The sequence below is a fragment of the Oncorhynchus keta genome, unplaced genomic scaffold (assembly GCF_023373465.1).
Source record: "Oncorhynchus keta strain PuntledgeMale-10-30-2019 unplaced genomic scaffold, Oket_V2 Un_contig_1027_pilon_pilon, whole genome shotgun sequence".
In the NCBI taxonomy this organism is placed as follows: Eukaryota; Metazoa; Chordata; class Actinopteri; order Salmoniformes; family Salmonidae; genus Oncorhynchus; species Oncorhynchus keta.
In genome coordinates this window covers 370,683-389,610 of record NW_026277059.1, presented here as the reverse complement: position 1 = coordinate 389,610, position 18,928 = coordinate 370,683, and the positions used below count along the sequence as shown (strand labels likewise).

Here is an 18,928-nt window from a genome sequence, read left to right as displayed (position 1 = left end):
GACCAATAGCATGGCCAGTAGGGATGCGTTTGACCAACAGCATGGCCAGTAGGGATGCGTTTGACCAACAGCATGGCCAGTAGGGATGCGTTTGACCAATAGCATGGCCAGTAGGGATGTGTTTGACCAATAGCATGGCCAGTAAGGATGTGTTTGACCAATAGCATGGCCAGTAGGGATGTTGTTGACCAATAGCATGGCCAGTAGGGATGTTGTTGACCAATAGCATGGCCAGTAGGGATGCGCTTGACCAATAGCATGGCCAGTAGGGAATGCGTTTGACCAATAGCATGGCCAGTAGGGATGTTGTTGACCAACAGCATGGCTAGTAGGGATGCGCTTGACCAATAGCATGGCCAGTAGGGATGCGTTTGACCAATAGCATGGCCAGTAGGGATGCGTTTGACCAATAGCATGGCCAGTAGGGATGCGTTTGACCAACAGCGTGGCCAGTAGGGATGTTGTTGACCAATAGCATGGCCAGTAGGGATGCGTTTGACCAATAGCATGGCCAGTAGGGATGTTGTTGACCAATAGCGAGGCCCATTATTAGAGTGTTCTGTACCTCTTTATTCCTTTGACCAGTAGCGAGGCCCATGGTTGGTGCATGCTGAGGCACCAGCCCCCGTCTGCCATCTCCTGCAGCTCTCTGTCCTGCAGCCGGAGTCTGGAGCGTTCTGGGCCAACAGCGCCGTCTCCCTCTGTTCCAACAACACCTTTATCCTGAGATCTCCGAGGGCCACTGCCCACGTCCACCCACTGGAGATGCATGGTAAAGAAAGAAATGAGTAGAGATTCACAGAATTATGTTGACAAAATGTTAGCAGCTGTAGAGGGATTTACCAGGGTAAACAGACACGCCACAACGTCATGAGAAAATACTGTGTGTGTGCGTCCTACCTTGGGTGCAGCCTGTACGATGTTGGGGTTGACCAGCTCTCTCAGGTGCTGCCGCCCCGCTGGTCCCTCAGGGCGTTGGGGAGCTTTCCCCTTGGTGCCTGTGTTGAGGGCCTTGACCGTCTCGTCAAACCTAAAAACACCAAGGAGTGTGGTCAGTAGGATGCTTTTTAGATGCCTCGTTTCAAACTACACACACGTGAACCCCTCTAGCTGTAACAGTGTGGATACATTACCAGGGGAAATGGAGGTTATCACTGTGTTGTGAATGTCTGAAGGGTGTATTAAAAACCTACTCTTGTCTATGTAACCCAAGCACTCACATAACTAAGCCTGGGACTAAGTCGGTTTCTGCTCTACCTGACATGTTGTCCTATCAGCAAGTCCATGGTGCTCTGGTCTGCAGTGGTAAACTATATGAGAAGTAGGGTGTGAATTAGTGGAGGCTGCTGAGGGGAGGACGGCTCCCAATAAAGGCTGGAACGAAGCGAATGGCATTGAAACACATAGAAACCATGTGTTTGATACCATTCCACCTATTGTTCTCCAGTCATTACCACGAGCCTGTCCTCCCCAATTAAGGTGCCAACAACCTCCTGTGGTGTGAATTGAGATGTTTTCAAGTCATTCACTCACTTGTTGTAGTAATGACTGTTATTCTCTCCCTCGTCAAGCACCTGTCGGCCTGTGAAGTCCAGCGTGATCTTCCTGTCCTTCCTGGAGGCGTGGCGAAGCTCCCGTAGCTCCTCCTCCTTCTTCCTCAGGTGCTCGCGCTCGCTAGGCGACAGCCACTGGTTGGAGTCGGTGGCAAAGTAGTCTGACTCGTCATCCAGGACCTGCGTTCGTCGCGTACTGTCGATGTAAACAGGGGGAGGGGATATGAAGGTAATCTCACTCCTGTTATCAGCATATAAAGGACCCAGCCTCCAAATATAAAGGACCCAGCCTCCACATATAAAGGACACAGCCTCCACATATAAAGGACCCAGCCTCCACATATAAAGGACACAGCCTCCACATATAAAGGACACAGCCTCCACATATAAAGGACACAGCCTCCACATATAAAGGACACAGCCTCCACATATAAAGGACACAGCCTCCACATATAAAGGACACAGCCTCCACATATAAAGGACACAGCCTCCACCCAGCCTCCACATATAAAGGACACAGCCTCCACATATAAAGGACACAGCCTCCACATATAAAGGACACAGCCTCCACATATAAAGGACACAGCCTCCACATATAAAGGACACAGCCTCCACATATAAAGGACACAGCCTCCACATATAAAGGACACAGCCTCCACATATAAAGGACACAGCCTCCACATATAAAGGACCAGCCTCCAGGACCAGCCTCCACATATAAAGGACACAGCCTCCACATATAAAGGACCCTCCACATATAAAGGACCAGCCTCCACATATAAAGGACCCAGCCTCCACATATAAAGGACACAGCCTCCACATATAAAGGACACAGCCTCCACATATAAAGGACACAGCCTCCACATATAAAGGACCAGCAGCCTCCACATATAAAGGACACAGCCTCCACATATAAAGGACACAGCCTCCACATATAAAGGACACAGCCTCCACATATAAAGGACCCAGCCTCCACATATAAAGGACCCAGCAGGACCTCCACATATAAAGGACACAGCCTCCACATATAAAGGACACAGCCTCCACATATAAAGGACACAGCCTCCACATATAAAGGACACAGCCTCCACATATAAAGGACCCAGCCTCCACATATAAAGGACCCAGCCTCCACATATAAAGGACCCAGCCTCCACATATAAAGGACACAGCCTCCACATATAAAGGACACAGCCTCCACATATAAAGGACACAGCCTCCACATATAAAGGACACAGCCTCCACATATAAAGGACCCAGCCTCCACATATAAAGGACCCAGCCTCCACATATAAAGGACACAGCCTCCACATATAAAGGACACAGCCTCCACATATAAAGGACACAGCCTCCACATATAAAGGACCCAGCCTCCACATATAAAGGACACAGCCTCCACATATAAAGGACACAGCCTCCACATATAAAGGACACAGCCTCCACATATAAAGGACACAGCCTCCACATATAAAGGACACAGCCTCCACATATAAAGGACACAGCCTCCACATATAAAGACACAGCCTCCACATATAAAGGACACAGCCTCCACATATAAAGGACACAGCCTCCACATATAAAGGACACAGCCTCCACATATAAAGGACACAGCCTCCACATATAAAGGACACAGCCTCCACATATAAAGGACACAGCCTCCACATATAAAGGACACAGCCTCCACATATAAAGGACACAGCCTCCACATATAAAGGACCCAGCCTCCACATATAAAGGACACAGCCTCCACATATAAAGGACCAGCCTCCACATATAAAGGACCCAGCCTCCACATATAAAGGACACAGCCTCCACATATAAAGGACCAGCCTCCAGCCTCCACATATAAAGGACCCAGCCTCCATATAAAGGACCCAGCCTATAAAAGGACACAGCCTATAAAGGACCAGCCTCCATATAAAGGACACAGCCTCCACATATAAAGGACCAGCCTCCACATATAAAGGACCCAGCCTCCACATATAAAGGACCCAGCCTCCACATATAAAGGACCCAGCCTCCACATATAAAGCCTCCACATATAAAGGACCCAGCCTCCACATATAAAGGACCAGCCTCCACATATAAAGGACCCAGCCTCCACATATAAAGGACACAGCCTCCACATATAAAGGACCCAGCCTCCACATATAAAGGACAGCAGGACTCCACATATAAAGGACCCAGCCTCCACATATAAAGGACACAGCCTCCACATATAAAGGACCCAGCCTCCACATATAAAGGACCCAGCCTCCACATATAAAGGACATCCACATATAAAGGACACAGCCTCCACAGCCTCCACATATAAAGGACACAGCCTCCACATATAAAGGACCCAGCCTCCACATATAAAGGACCCAGCCTCCACATATAAAGGACACAGCCTCCAATATAAAGGACACAGCCTCATATAAAGGACAGCCTCCACATATAAAGGACACAGCCTCCACATATAAACACAGCCTCCACATATAAAGGACCCAGCCTCCACATATAAAGGACACAGCCTCCACATATAAAGGACCCAGCCTCCACATATAAAGGACCCAGCCTCCACATATAAAGGACACAGCCTCCACATATAAAGGACACAGACTCCACATATAAAGGACACAGCCTCCACAATAAAGGACATCCACATATAAAGGACACTACATATAAAGGACACAGCCTCCACATATAAAGGACCCAACCTGTTCATATAAAGGACACAGCCTCCACATATAAAGTCCTTATGTATAAAGGACCTCCACATATAAAGGACCCAGTCTTCATATAAAGGACACAGCCTCCACATATAAAGGTGCCTCCACATGGAAGATAAAGGACCCTCCTCCACATATAAAGGACACAGCCTCCACATATAAAGGACCCCCTCTATAAAGGACCCAGCCTCCACAATAAAGGACACAGCCACATATAAAGGACCCAGCCTCCACATTAAAGGACACAGCCTCCACATATAAAGGACACAGCCTCCACATAAAAGGACACAGCCTCCACATATAAAGGACACAGCCTCCACTTATAAAGGACACAGCCTTATAAAGGACCCAGCCTCCACATATAAAGGACACAGCCTCCACATGAAAGGACCCAGCCTCCACATATAAAGGACCCAGCCTCCACATGTAAAGGACCCAGCCTCCACATATAAAGGATGAAGCCTCCAAGGACACCTCCACATATAAAGGACCAGCAGCCTCCACATATAAAGGACACAGCCTCCACATATAAAGGACAATATAAAGCAGCCTCCACATATAAAGGACCCAGCCTCCACATATAAAGGACATTCACAGCCTCTCAGCCTCCATAAAAGGACAGCCTCACATTAAAGGACTTAAAGCCTCCACATATAAAGTGACCAGCCTCCATCCTCCACTATAAAGGACCTATAAAGGACCAGCCTCCAGATAAAGGACTTTTACTAGCCTCCACATAAATATAAGGACCCAGCCTCCACATATAAAACCAGCCTCCAGTATAAAATGCCTCCACATTAAAGGACTAAGGTCCACATATAAAGGACTTCAGACATATAAAGGACAAGCCTCCAATATAAAGCTAGCCTCCACATATAAAGGACCCAGCCTCCACATATAAAGGACACAGCCTCCACAGCCTCCATAAAAGGACTCCACATATAAAGGACACAGCCTCCACATTTAAAGGACACAGCCTCCACATATAAAGGACCCAGCCTCCACATATAAAGGTTAGCCTCCACATATAAAGGACCCAGCCTCCCACATATAAAGGACACAGCCTCCACATATAAAGGACCAGCCTCCACATATAAAGGACCCAGCCTCCACCACATGGACACAGCCTCCACATATAAAGGACCCAGCCTCCACATATAAAGGACCCAGCCTCCACATATAAAGGACCCAGCCTCCACATATAAAGGACACAGCCTCCACATATAAAGGACACAGCCTCCACATATAAAGGACCCAGCCTCCACATATAAAGGACACAGCCTACATATAAAGGACCCAGCCTCCACATAAAAGGACAAGCCTCCACATATAAAGGACACAGCCTCCATCATATAAAAGGACCCAGCCTCCACATATAAAGGACACAGCCTCCACATATAAAGGACCAGCCTCCACATATAAAGGACACAGCCTCCACATATAAAGGACCCCACATATAAAGGACCCAGCCTCCACATATAAAGGACACAGCCTCCACATATAAAGGACGGACCCAGCCTCCACATCATGCAGTATAAAGGACACAGCCTCCACTATAAAGGACACAGCCTCCACATATAAGGACACAGCCTCCACATATAAAGGACACAGCCTCCACATATAAAGGACAGCCTCCACATATAAAAGGACCCAGCCTCCACATATAAAGGACCCAGCCTCCCATATAAAGGACACAGCCTCCACATATAAAGGACACAGCCTCCACATATAAAGGACCCAGCCTCCACATATAAAGGACACAGCCTCCACATATAAAGGACCAGCCTCCACATATAAAGGACACAGCCTCCACATATAAAGGACACAGCCTCCACATATAAAGGACCCAGCCTCCACATATAAAGCCAGCCTCCACATATAAAGGACACAGCCTTCCTGCCATATAAAGGACGCATATAAAGGACACAGCCTCCATTTCTTCTGGACACAGCCTCCAGTCCACATATAAAGGACATGCCTCCACATATAAAGGACACAGCCTCCACATATAAAGGACAGCTTTCCAGCCTCACTTAAAGCATGTCCACATATAAAGGACACAGCCTCCACATATAAAGGACACAGCCTCCACATATAAAGATGGCCTCCACATAAAGGACACAGCCTACATAACCCAGCCTCCACATATAAAGGACTCAGCCTCCACATATAAAGGACACAGCCTCCACATATAAAGGACCCAGCCTCCACATATAAAGGACACAGCCTCCACATATAAAGGACACAGCCTCCACATATAAAGGACACAGCCTCCACATATAAAGGACACAGCCTCCACATATAAAGGACACAGCCTCCACATATAAAGGACACCCTCCACATATAAAGCCTCCACATATAAAGGACACAGCCTCCACATATAAAGGACACAGCCTCCACATATAAAAACACAGCCTCCACATATAAAGGACACAGCCTCCACATATAAAGGACACAGCCTCCACACACATATAAAGGACACAGCCTCCAATACAACAGGACCAGAGGACCCTCCACATATAAAGGACACAGCCTCCACATATAAAGGACACAGCCTCCACCTGTTCCTATAAAGGACACAGCCTCCACATATAAAGGACACAGCCTCCACATATAAAGGCACAGGACACAGCCTCCAGGCATCCACATATAAAGCCAGACAGAGCCTCCACATATAAAGGACACAGCCCCACATATAAAGGACACAGCCTCCAATCCACATATAAAGGACACAGCCTCCACATATAAAGGACAGCCTCCACATATAAAGGACACAGCCTCCTGGACACAGCCTCCACATATAAAGGACACAGCCTCCACATATAAAGGACACAGCCTCCACATATAAAGGACACAGCCTCCACATATAAAGGACACAGCCTCCACATATAAAGGACCAGCCTCCACATATAAAGGACACAGCCTCCACATATAAAGGACACAGCCTCCACATATAAAGGACAGCCTCCTACCTGCCTCCTATAAAGGACACAGCCTTATAAAGGAACAGCCTCCACATATAAAGGACACAGCCTCCACATATAAAGGACACAGCCTCCACATATAAAGGACACAGCCTCCACATATAAAGGACACAGCCTCCACATATAAAGGACCCAGCCTCCACATATAAAGGACACAGCCTCCAAATGCATCAGGAAGAAAGTATAAAGAATTTGACTTTAAACAGAGAGAGTGAAATCACATCAATACTACATGCACACTACATCCCAACCTGTTCTTATCGTATTCCAGCAGTTTGTCTTTATGTTGAAGGGCCTTTTCTAACCCTGTCTTCATCTTTGCCTCTTGGTGTGGAAGATAGCCCCTCTCCGATGCCCCCTCTGAGAGACAAAGACGGGCACACAGACATTAAATAGAATTCAAAATTCACCCAACTTATTGTGGGAAGCTTGTGGAAGGCTACCTGAAACGTTTGACCCAAGTTTAACAATGTAAAGGCAATGCTACCAAATACTAATTGAGTGTATGTAAACTTCTGACCCACTGGGAATGTGATGAAAGAAATCAAACCTGAAATAAAGCATTCTCTCTTATTATTCTGACATTTCACATTCTTAAAATAAAGTGGTGATCCTAACTGACCTAAGACAAGGACTTTTTACTAGGATTAAATGTCAGGAATTGTGAAAAACTGAGTTGAAATGTAATTGGCTAAGGTGTATGTAAACTTCAGACTTCAACAACTCTCTAATATGCTATGTAGATAGATACTACTGGTGGCTTGTCTCACCCATAAGTCTCTTGCGCAGTTTCTGACTTTTGTTGGAGTCTCGTTGCAGAATCTCTTGCTCCTCTTTGGTGCATACCTGGTTAATTCATAGAAGAACATGCAAAACCAGGGGAAAATACTTCTCTAAGAGGCCAAATAGAATTTGTATGAGTAACATGCATTCTAATAACTTACTGGGGAAACATAAAACAAACATAGTTGGAGGTGATCTATAACGGGTTGTTTTCTCACCAGGCTGCCACAGAAGATGCAGGGCCCTGATCCCTCCTGCTCACACACAATGCGTCCGCAGCTCATGCAGTTGTTGATGAGGTTGTGCTTCTGGGCCAGACATTCGCAGGAATGGCGCCCGGGCAGCAGGATAGCCAGCTTGTCCTGGCCCTCTTTATTGTAGAGGCTCACAAATGTGTTCTTCTTCTTCTTCTGTGACGAGGAGCTGCCGCTCTCCTGGGCCTTCATTAGGTCAATGGGAGTTTTCACCACCTCAGGCTCAGGCTCTGCTTGGAAGAAGGCATCACCTCTACCTGTTCCTGCCAGAGAGTTTCTTGAGAGTCCTTGGACATGTCTTGAGCATCTAGGAAGCAATACTGGCATCCTACCTGTTCCTGACAGATGCATGTACTTTATTGTGTTTGGAACAGTCACAGAGGACAGGATGTGGCAACGGAACTGTTCTCATTGTACTGTTGGCATTGTGCATTAGGAACCATATAGTTCCTGACAGAGAGTTTATGGGGAACAGGTCAGAGCCAATGTGGCAACGGAAGAAGGCATCCTACCTGTTCCTGACAGAGAGTTTATGGGGAACAGGTCAGAGCCAATGTGGCAACGGAAGAAGGCATCCTACCTGTTCCTGACAGAGAGTTTATGGGGAACAGGCCAGAGCCAATGTGGCAACGGAAGAAGGCATCCTACCTGTTCCTGACAGAGAGTTTATGGGGAACAGGCCAGAGCCAATGTGGCAACGGAAGAAGGCATCCTACCTGTTCCTGACAGAGAGTTTATGGGGAACAGGCCAGAGCCAATGTGGCAACGGAATAAGTCATCCTACCTGTTCCTGACAGAGAGTTTATGGGGAACAGGCCAGGGCTGTCAGGAGTCAGTGTCTGAGACCGCTGCCATCTGTCCAGGAGTTCATCTATAAACTGCTTCTTCCTTCCATCAGTGCCCTGAAGGAGGTCCCCAACATACTCCGCTATCTCGTCCGCATTGTCGATGGACAGAATATACCTGTTGATAGTGAGAATAATGTCAATGAAACGCTTTTATAGCTAGCCTAGATAGTGGAGCTCGTTGTTTAAAGGTTGCCCTATGACAGCTAGGCCTACTTTGGTAAACCTTGATTTACGTCCATCTCAGTCAGTCAGTCCATGCTTTGGCTTAGTAACTTATACCATGATTTTGACGAAGTGACATTAAGATATGGCCACCTGGAAAAGCTAGCAGGCAAGTGCAAATGGCGACATATCTTGCTAGCTGAATCAACTGGAAAGATTGACAAGTTTACAGACCTAATAGTAATAATGATGTCGTTGACAATTTTATTAACTTTAACATGAGAGGGGCAACTGTCAAAAGACAGACAGCTAGCTTGCTAGCAATGGCTACCTCACTATCTTAAATCAACATTTAGCTAACGTTAGCTACTTACTGGACTATGTCTTCACTGGCCTCCAAGCCAAAGTTGTGGTGCAACTGGTCCACACACCATTGAAGCAAGGCATCCGACATTATGTAAGTTAAAACAACTTTAATATGGCAATTTCAATATAACGATGTTAGCAACTCCTGTTGTAAGCCGGTTGAATAACAAATGCGCACGCAGGGTGCAACAAAGAATCTCTTCCCACCAGAAACCGTGTACTAAAGGATACTGAAGGTTCCTCCCAACTTTGACAGAAAATTATGTCAATGACTTCATACAATACGAATAATTAGAAAATGTCAGCATATAATCAAATCACACAGAAGGTGAACATTTCAATCATACAGAACAACAACAATATAGGTTTTAGCCACCCCACCTTTATTACAGCAAGTCACGTGCCTCGTTTGCCTATAAACTTGATTCAGCATTACAGTCACTAGGTGGCAGTTTAGGAATTGACAAAACCTCTGTGAGAATGAACCATAGAGATGTATTGAGATTGCAACATTGTATCTGCCCCATTATGGCATCTGTGAGAGCATGGGCAAATAAACGTTTGGTAAATAAACTGAAAGGGTGCATACTTCCACCTGGAGTGTGTTGTCTCAACAGGTATACAGTCAAGGTTGGCAATTTTGTGCCACCTGCAGTTATGAAATGTTTGCTCAGGAGTATAATTATTTGTCTGATCCCTCCTGATGACCTGGATGGAATTATGTGATCCTTCCTGAACCCATAGGAAGTCCCATCCAGTTGACTACTTAATGTTGAAAGTCCTCAATGGTGCTGCCCACTTTTAACCAGGCTTTTGGGCACTCGAGTCCTCTATACATCTCTATGGAATGAACATCTCAGTGAACTGGTATCAAATGCATGCAATAGGTATTCTTAATCCAAGACCTAAAGCATGTGGGAGCCTGGGAAGCAACCCGTCTGCCTAGGGAAACTATGCAATAAGCAGAGCCTACTTTCCCTGAAAGTTGAGTTAGGTGTAGTTAGATACACATTTCTAGCGTATGTAGAAGTTTAGCTCACCTAAAGTTATCCGGAGAACATCAAATAGCCACAATTAATATAATTTTAAAAATCAGCCTTTACAAATGTTTATACAGTAAGTAACTAGGCCTATATAAAGTTTGTCAGTCGTAGACCCACCTCGGCCTCAATCTGAAATCAATAGACAAAATTTCAACTTCATCATTGTACTTGCAGGGAGAATAAAACTTTATAGGCACGTCATTGTTATATAGTAGATACCAAATACTCTTTACAATGCCTTTTATGGGCCATAGTTCCAGTACCTCAAGTCTGATTTGTTCAACATTATACTGCCAGTATGATTATGGAAAGGGTTGCCAAAATACTAAGTGGAATATGCCTATCCATTACTGCAGCATTAAATTATCCAGTGCTCAAATGCTCTTTTGATAACAAAGATTTATTTAAGAAATGGGTGTTGGTGGTTTGTCACACTCAGCAAATATTTAGCACAATCCACTTAGTTTCCTTCTTAGCATAATGGCTCTGTTGAATGAGCTCCAAGTGAAATCTTGACTATCTGCTGTGCTTGACTTGGACTGAAATAGGTGTCAGTACTAATGTTGGGTGCCGGTACTGTTAAATATCTAGGTGCAAGAGCTCCACAATACTTTTAGGCTAATATTCTATAAGAGGAACAGGAGCTCCACAGTACTTTTATCATTGTAATATTCTACAAGAGGAACAGGAGCTCCACAGTACTTTTAGGCTAATATTCTATAAGAGGAACAGGAGCTCCACAGTACTTTTAGGCTAATATTCTAGAAGAGGAACAGGAGCTCCACAGTACTTTTAGGCTAATATTCTAGAAGAGGAACAGGAGCTCCACAGTACTTTTATCATTGTAATATTCTATAAGAGGAACAGGAGCTCCACAATACTTTTAGGCTAATATTCTATAAGAGGAACAGGAGCTCCACAGTACTTTTAGGCTAATATTCTACAAGAGGAACAGGAGCTCCACAGTACTTTTAGGCTAATATTCTATAAGAGGAACGAACAGGAGCTCCACAATACTTTTATCATTGTAATATTCTATAAGAGGAACAGGAGCTCCACAGTACTTTTAGGCTAATATTCTACAAGAGGAACAGGAGCTCCACAGTACTTTTAGGCTAATATTCTATAAGAGGAACAGGAGCTCCACAATACTTTTATCATTGTAATATTCTATAAGAGGAACAGGAGCTCCACAGTACTTTTAGGCTAATATTCTATAAGAGGAACAGGAGCTCCACAGTACTTTTAGGCTAATATTCTACAAGAGGAACAGGAGCTCCACAGTACTTTTAGGCTAATATTCTACAAGAGGAACAGGAGCTCCACAGTACTTTTAGGCTAATATTCTAGAAGAGGAACAGGAGCTCCAGCAGTACTTTTAGGCTAATATTCTACAAGAGGAACAGGAGCTCCACAGTACTTTTATCATTGTAATATTCTATAAGAGGAACAGGAGCTCCACAGTACTTTTAGGCTAATATTCTATAAGAGGACCAGGAGCTCCACAGTACTTTTAGGCTAATATTCTATAAGAGGAACAGGAGCTCCACAATACTTTTATCATTGTAATATTCTATAAGAGGCACAGGAGCTCCACAATACTTTTAGGCTAATATTCTCTAAGAGGAACAGGAGCTCCACAAAACTTTCAGGCTAATATTCTATAAGAGGAACAGGAGCTCCACAGTACTTTTGAGATAATATTCTACAAGAGGAACAGGAGCTCCACAGTACTTTTGAGATAATATTCTATAAGAGGAACAGGGGCTCCACAGTACTTTTGATATAATATTCTATAAGAGGAACAGGAGCTCCACAGTACTTTTGAGATAATATTCTATAAGAGGAACAGGAGCTCCACAGTACTTTTGAGATAATATTCTACAAGAGGAACAGGAGCTCCACAGTACTTTTGAGATAATATTCTACAAGAGGAACAGGAGCTCCACAGTACTTTTGAGATAATATTCTACAAGAGGAACAGGAGCTCCACAGTACTTTTGAGATAATATTCTATAAGAGAAACAGGAGCTCCACAGTACTTTTGAGATAATATTCTATAAGAGGAACAGGAGCTTCACAGTACTTTTAAGATAATATTCTATAAGAGGAACATGAGCTCCAGCAGTAGAAAGATGTAGGTGCCGGTCCTCAGTCCAGTGAGCTCCTGCCCAGGTCAAGCACTGACTATCTGACAAAGGTGGTTTATATGTAATAAATAACATGCTGCTGGCTACAAATGACATCCCAATCTTGTAAACAATGACATTTAAGAGCTGTATTTCAGAATCATTATACTTAGTCTGATTCTTAAAATGGATTACAATAGAAAATAACACAACAGCCTGATAGCAATATGTTTTCATCCTATATACTGCAAAAAGTAGATTGCCAACAGCTTTATCTGTTCATAATCATAACATTGTAATATTAGCCTAAAATGGGAGATCAAGTCATTATAAAGTAAATGTATATCTTAATGATCATTATTTCTGCTCTTGAATACCCATATAAGCAATGACTACATTTCTGAGGGATCACCATATCAGGTTTGCACTTGCTGTTTGAAGACAATATGGACATTATATGTTATGTAGGTGATACTGTAATAAAGTTTATGCTCTTATTGATGAACTGAAGTGCTGAAAGTATAGCAATATACTGCGTAAATATCCCACTTTACACATACTTAGTAAATGATAAAGAAACTGTAATTAAATCAAGATACATTGTAGTTCACATCTAGAAAAATACATTTATTTGTGAGAGTACACAAAACATATACTGTATGTGGCACAGATACTTGATAATAGAATAAAAGAAGATGAAGCTTCAATCAAAACAGGTTCAATTCCATTCATGTGTTTTAGAGAGGGAGAATGTACTGACATAATCAGTCCTCAAACTCCATGTACAGCATCTACAGTAAAACTGTTTAATAAACAACAACAAAAACAAGTGGTAACAAACACTTTAGTGAGAATGTCATGACTGGAGGCCATCTGGTCTTAGAGCATTTCATATGATTATTTACGTAAATCCAAGACACTGTCTTATGTCACCATACCAAACATAACATATATTAATTTGAGAGTCCCGGATTTATATTGACTATGCTACGTCTAGTCTATGAGACCAGGCTGATGGAGGACATGCTGCACCTGTCACATCTTCTAGAGATGCTTTACTGTTCCCAGGCCGTCATTGAAAATAAGAATATGTTCTTAACTGACTTGCCTGGTTAAATAAAGGTAAAATAAAATAAAAAAGCCCAAGCACTACGACGTATTGAAATGATCAGTAAATAAACAAAAAGGAAATTCAATCAGTTTGAGTTTTTTTTAATGTACAGGTGCAAACATAATGCTGATGGAGTATTGTGTTTTGTTCTTGTAGACATAATGATGATGATGATGATGATGCAATACATTTGCCAAAACTCAAAAAGGTGTTTTTGTGATGGATATTTTCAAATCACAGAAAACAACACACTACATATCACCACACGATCTACAAACACAAAACCAACAATAACTTTGACAGGAACCTTGAACCCAAAGGTATCCATCATTTTTTCTTTACACCACACAAGAGAAAACGTTTTGAACGTTTTGAACTGAGAGAGTTATAAAGGGTAGCCAATAAGCAACTACTCAAGTGGACAAAAACACATTGGATTCAATTGAAGTAACCTTGGTATTTATAAAGCTATACAAGGCATGGCTATTAACTCTTCTGTGTTGGTTGGCTGTAACATCTAAGGCCTAGATTCCTTTAAGCCAGTTAAATACAACACGATGTTCCTCCCGATGACATCCTGCAGGGAAATAGTTGAATGTGAAAAAACTGTACATCTTGTAAATTGAATATTTATGCAGACATAATGTATTCTCTCTCTATATCACAGACAAATATTCAATCATTTGATATAAGTATGTGTCTTGTAATGTGAGATTTCAAAAACAATGTAGTGTATTTATTGGCTAAAGCATGTGAACGTTTCAAGCTCTCAGGTAAAGAAGTCTTTGGAAATGGCTTCTACAAAGTTAGGTGCCGACATGAGGATACCGATGGTGCAGAGGATGGTGAAGAGAGAGAAAGCCATGAGACAGAGCCGGTCGATCACTGACGCCGCAAACTTCCACTCGTTGCACACCAACTCATCCTCATCTTGGTCGCGGAAACGCTTGGCGATGTAGCGCACCTCATCCAGGAGCTTGGCCAGATCGGGCTCCAGGCTCCCCGCCGAAGAGATGGGCCGTGTGGGCAAGAGCACCTCGTCCTCCCCCCGACCACACACCAGACGGCCGCACAGCACTCCGGAGTCGGGGGAGGTGGCAGCTGTAGTGTAGTGCATGCTCTCCAGGCCGATGTAGAGCATGTTGCCGTTGGTGGAGTGGGGGGCTGAGGTGCTGGTGTTCAGGTCCATGCTGGTGAGGCTCCCACGGGGATGCTTGTTGTGGCAGGCCGGGCGTACACGGTCCTCACCGGGCCGCTTCATACGCAGGAACCAGGCGCACCAGTTGAGCAGAATCACCCGAGTCTTCACACAATCAGAGAGTAAAACCAGAATGAATGTACTGTGCCGGCAGTGTACTGACTGGAGATACTAAGAGAGAGAATATTAAACTTTCACTCAAATCCTCCCAGCATGATTCCTTTGAATGAGGTGCTCTGACACTCAGTGGTCAGTGGTGACGATCGCACGACAACAGTGTTCTCTGGCCCTTCACGCTATCATGGCTGCCTAATCCTCCTCTGCTTATAATTGTCCAAAAGTCTTCCTCAGCCCTCCACTATGATAGCCAATGTTCTAGCACAAAATGGCTACTGGGCATCACTCAGATTGGTGCTACACATTGTCAGTGAATGACTTTCCCCTTACCAGGCAAAGGGTTTTGAGAACTATTCTAAAGCACTCTATCACTGAAAGGCTTTCTTTGGCAGAATCACAACAATGGGAGCCCGGATGTAGAACTAGTGAGTAACTAATAAGATTTCATATTCATTTCAGATAATGAGTTTGTGTAAAAATACACTCACCCACTTAGGCATCTTGCTTCCATCAGGATCGTGATGGTGATATTGTAAGACCAGAACCGTAGCGATCACAGAGAGACCCACAATGACCATGGTGGTGGCAAAGTACTGAGCTACAATACAGAGAAAGAGAGAGAGAGAGAGAGAGAGAGAGAGAGAGAGAGAGAGAGAGAGAGAGAGAGAGAGAGAGAGAGAGAGAGACAGAGAGAGAGAGAGAGAGAGAGAGAGAGAGAGAGAGAGAGACAGAGACAGAGAGGGCGGAGAGGAAGAGAGATGAATGTGGACAGAGGACTATTGGCTAAATGACAGAACTCCCCATTCCACAAGTTACTGAAATGGGCATAATTTTATCTCAATGAGAGGTTCTCATTTGTCACTCTTACCAAATCAATATCTTTCAGGTTAAGAAATAGCCCCCCACACAATTGAGTGGTTTGATAAATACTGAGATTAGGAATTTACACTAAGTCACTTCCAAGCCTCCAATAGCTCTCCCTCTCCTGAAGATGATTCAATTATACTGTTGGCCTTTTCAAAATGGCAGCCATTACAATTGTAATTTCCAATTTGAAAATAGACAATCTTACCGATTAGAGGTACTGAGTCAGACGTTGCAGGCATGATCTCTGCCACCAGCAACATGAAGACGGTCAGTGAGAGCAGCACTGTTATCCCTGGAACAAAACGTAAATTACTTAGCACTCAGGAAGGGGTTCATGTAGTCTGTGTGATTAACAGTATGGTTATTTTGGAATGTGAAATAATCCTTAAAATGATATTAAACAGACTACACATTTTAACAAACACCATTTTACACATAGGCCTAACATTATTTTGTACATTTCTGAGTTGTGTTTTTTTGAACAAAATGGCTTGCTATGAATACCAATCTATAATTTATTCAGGTGGAATCATCTGCTGTATTGTGTCACATTGCAGCATATTATCCCTGTGTACCCAATGGGTTCAACTGGATTTCACCAAGGCATATTGAGTGGCATTGTATTCTGTTCTATTCTAGTCTGCATTTCACTGTGCTCTGTTCTATTGTTTATCCCATCCATGTAATCAAACAGTATTCTGTTTTATTATTATGCTAATTTACACAGTCTTCAGTTTCCTGCTTTTGTCAGAATCCAGTGCTGCTTCACTGGGTTTTAGCCTACAAGGACAGAGGGATCTGAAATAGCAACATCTACTATTGTGGTTCATCATCATACTGCCTTGAGGCGAACAGGGTTCGAGTGGAAATGTGGGAACGACATCAAACCCCTGTGGGTGGAGATTTAAGACAATCCCCCCTGAAGCTTGCTAACGAGCTTGCTGGGTCACTGAATTCCAGGGATAGAACTGGGACTGAATATCTCTAAGTGATTAGGTGTCAATTCCTCTGTAATCTCAAAGCACACCGGCTCACCTTTCACTCGCTAGGAACTTCTCTTCTGTGTGTTCCTGACAATAACCATAGCAACAGCTACTTTTCCCAAATGTCAAACTCGTCAGCCAGGTAACAAACTGCCAGCCAGGTAACAAACTGTCAGCCAGGTAACAAACTGCCAGCCAGGTAACAAACTGTCAGCCAGGTAACAAACTGTCAGCCAGGTAACAAACTGTCAGCCAGGTAACAAACTACCAGCCAGGTAACAAACTGCCAGCCAGGTAACAAACTGCCAGCCAGGTAACAAACTGCCAGCCAGGTAACAAACTACCAGCCAGGTAACAAACTGTCAGCCAGGTAACAAACTACCAGCAAACTGCCAGCCAGGTAACAAACTGTCAGCCAGGTAACAAAACAACTGCTAGCCAGGTAACAAACTGCCAGCCAGGTAACAAACTGCCAGCCAGGTAACAAACTGCAGCCAGGTAACAAACTGCCAGCCAGGTAACAAACTGCCAGCCAGGTAACAAACTACCAGCCAGGTAACAAACTGCCAGCCAGGTAACAAACTGCCAGCCAGGTAACAAACTGCCAGCCAGGTAACAAACTGCCAGCCAGGTAACAAACTGCCAGCCAGGTAACAAACTGCCAGCCAGGTAACAAACTGTCAGCCAGGTAACAAACTGCCAGCCAGGTAACAAACTGCCAGCCAGGTAACAAACTACCAGCCAGGTAACAAACTGTCAGCCAGGTAACAAACTACCAGCCAGGTAACAAACTGCCAGCCAGGTAACAAACTGCAGCCAGCAAACTGTCAGCCAGGTAACAAACTGCCAGCCAGGTAACAAACTACCAGCCAGCCAGCCAGGTAACAAACTGTCAGCCAGGTAACAAACTGCCAGCCAGGTAACAAACTACCAGCCAGGTAACAAACTGTCAGCCAGGTAACAAACTACCAGCCAGGTAACAAACTGTCAGCCAGGTAACAAACTGTCAGCCAGGTAACAAACTGTCAGCCAGGTAACAAACTACCAGCCAGGTAACAAACTACCAGCCAGGTAACAAACTGTCAGCCAGGTAACAAACTGCCAGCCAGGTAACAAACTACCAGCCAGGTAACAAACTGTCAGCCAGGTAACAAACTGCCAGCCAGGTAACAAACTGCCAGCCAGGTAACAAACTGCCAGCCAGGTAACAAACTGCCAGCCAGGTAACAAACTGCCAGCCAGGTAACAAACTGCCAGCCAGGTAACAAACTGCCAGCCAGGTAACAAACTGCCAGCCAGGTAACAAACTGTCAGCCAGGTAACAAACTGCCAGCCAGGTAACAAACTGCCAGCAAACTGCCAGGTAACAGGTAACAAACTGCCAGCCAGGTAACAAACTGCCAGCCAGGTAACAAACTGCCAGCCAGGTAACAAACTGCCAGCCAGGTAACAAACTGCCAGCCAGGTAACAAACTGTCAGCCAGGTAACAAACTGTCAGCCAGGTAACAAACTGCTAGCCAGGTAACAACTCAGTAAATAAGGTGTTGGTAGCTAAATTATTTAAATCTTAGACAAATAGTAGCAATATATCCTAAGTAGGTTCTCTGCAGCTCAGTTGGTAGAGCATGGCGCTTGCAAAGCAAGGATATTGGGTTTGATTCTCGGCACCAACCATATGTAAACAATCTATGTACGCATGACTGTAAATCGCTTTGGATGAAAGCATCTGCTGAATGGCATATAGGTTATCAATTGGCACATTACAAAAGGGAAATGTTGAAAATATCTCTATCTAATCCGCCCAGAGTCTGAACATGG

General features: G+C 44.2%; 2 protein-coding genes across 3 annotated transcripts in view; both read right to left on the bottom strand.

Annotated features, from left to right (window-relative positions):
* trip4 (thyroid hormone receptor interactor 4) overlaps positions 1-9,883 on the bottom strand; it is a 56,509-nt gene extending 46,626 nt beyond the window's left edge. Inside the window, 9 exon segments of the mRNA XM_052500307.1 lie at positions 566-759; positions 901-1,030; positions 1,534-1,749; positions 7,500-7,608; positions 8,019-8,094; positions 8,250-8,543; positions 8,546-8,592; positions 9,070-9,248; positions 9,670-9,883. Coding sequence (XP_052356267.1) covers positions 566-759; positions 901-1,030; positions 1,534-1,749; positions 7,500-7,608; positions 8,019-8,094; positions 8,250-8,543; positions 8,546-8,592; positions 9,070-9,248; positions 9,670-9,749 — 1,325 coding nt within the window. The 5' untranslated portion in view covers positions 9,750-9,883.
* A 3,562-nt stretch (positions 9,884-13,445) lies between these two features.
* LOC118370793 (neuronal acetylcholine receptor subunit alpha-7-like) overlaps positions 13,446-18,928 on the bottom strand; it is a 41,055-nt gene continuing 35,572 nt past the window's right edge. For both annotated transcript variants that reach the window (XM_052500305.1, XM_052500306.1), the window contains 3 exons: positions 16,332-16,418; positions 15,748-15,857; positions 13,446-15,247 (listed from right to left, as the gene is read on the bottom strand). In XM_052500305.1, coding sequence (XP_052356265.1) covers positions 14,714-15,247; positions 15,748-15,857; positions 16,332-16,418 — 731 coding nt within the window. In that variant the 3' untranslated portion in view covers positions 13,446-14,713. The remainder of the gene's footprint in view (positions 15,248-15,747; positions 15,858-16,331; positions 16,419-18,928) is intronic.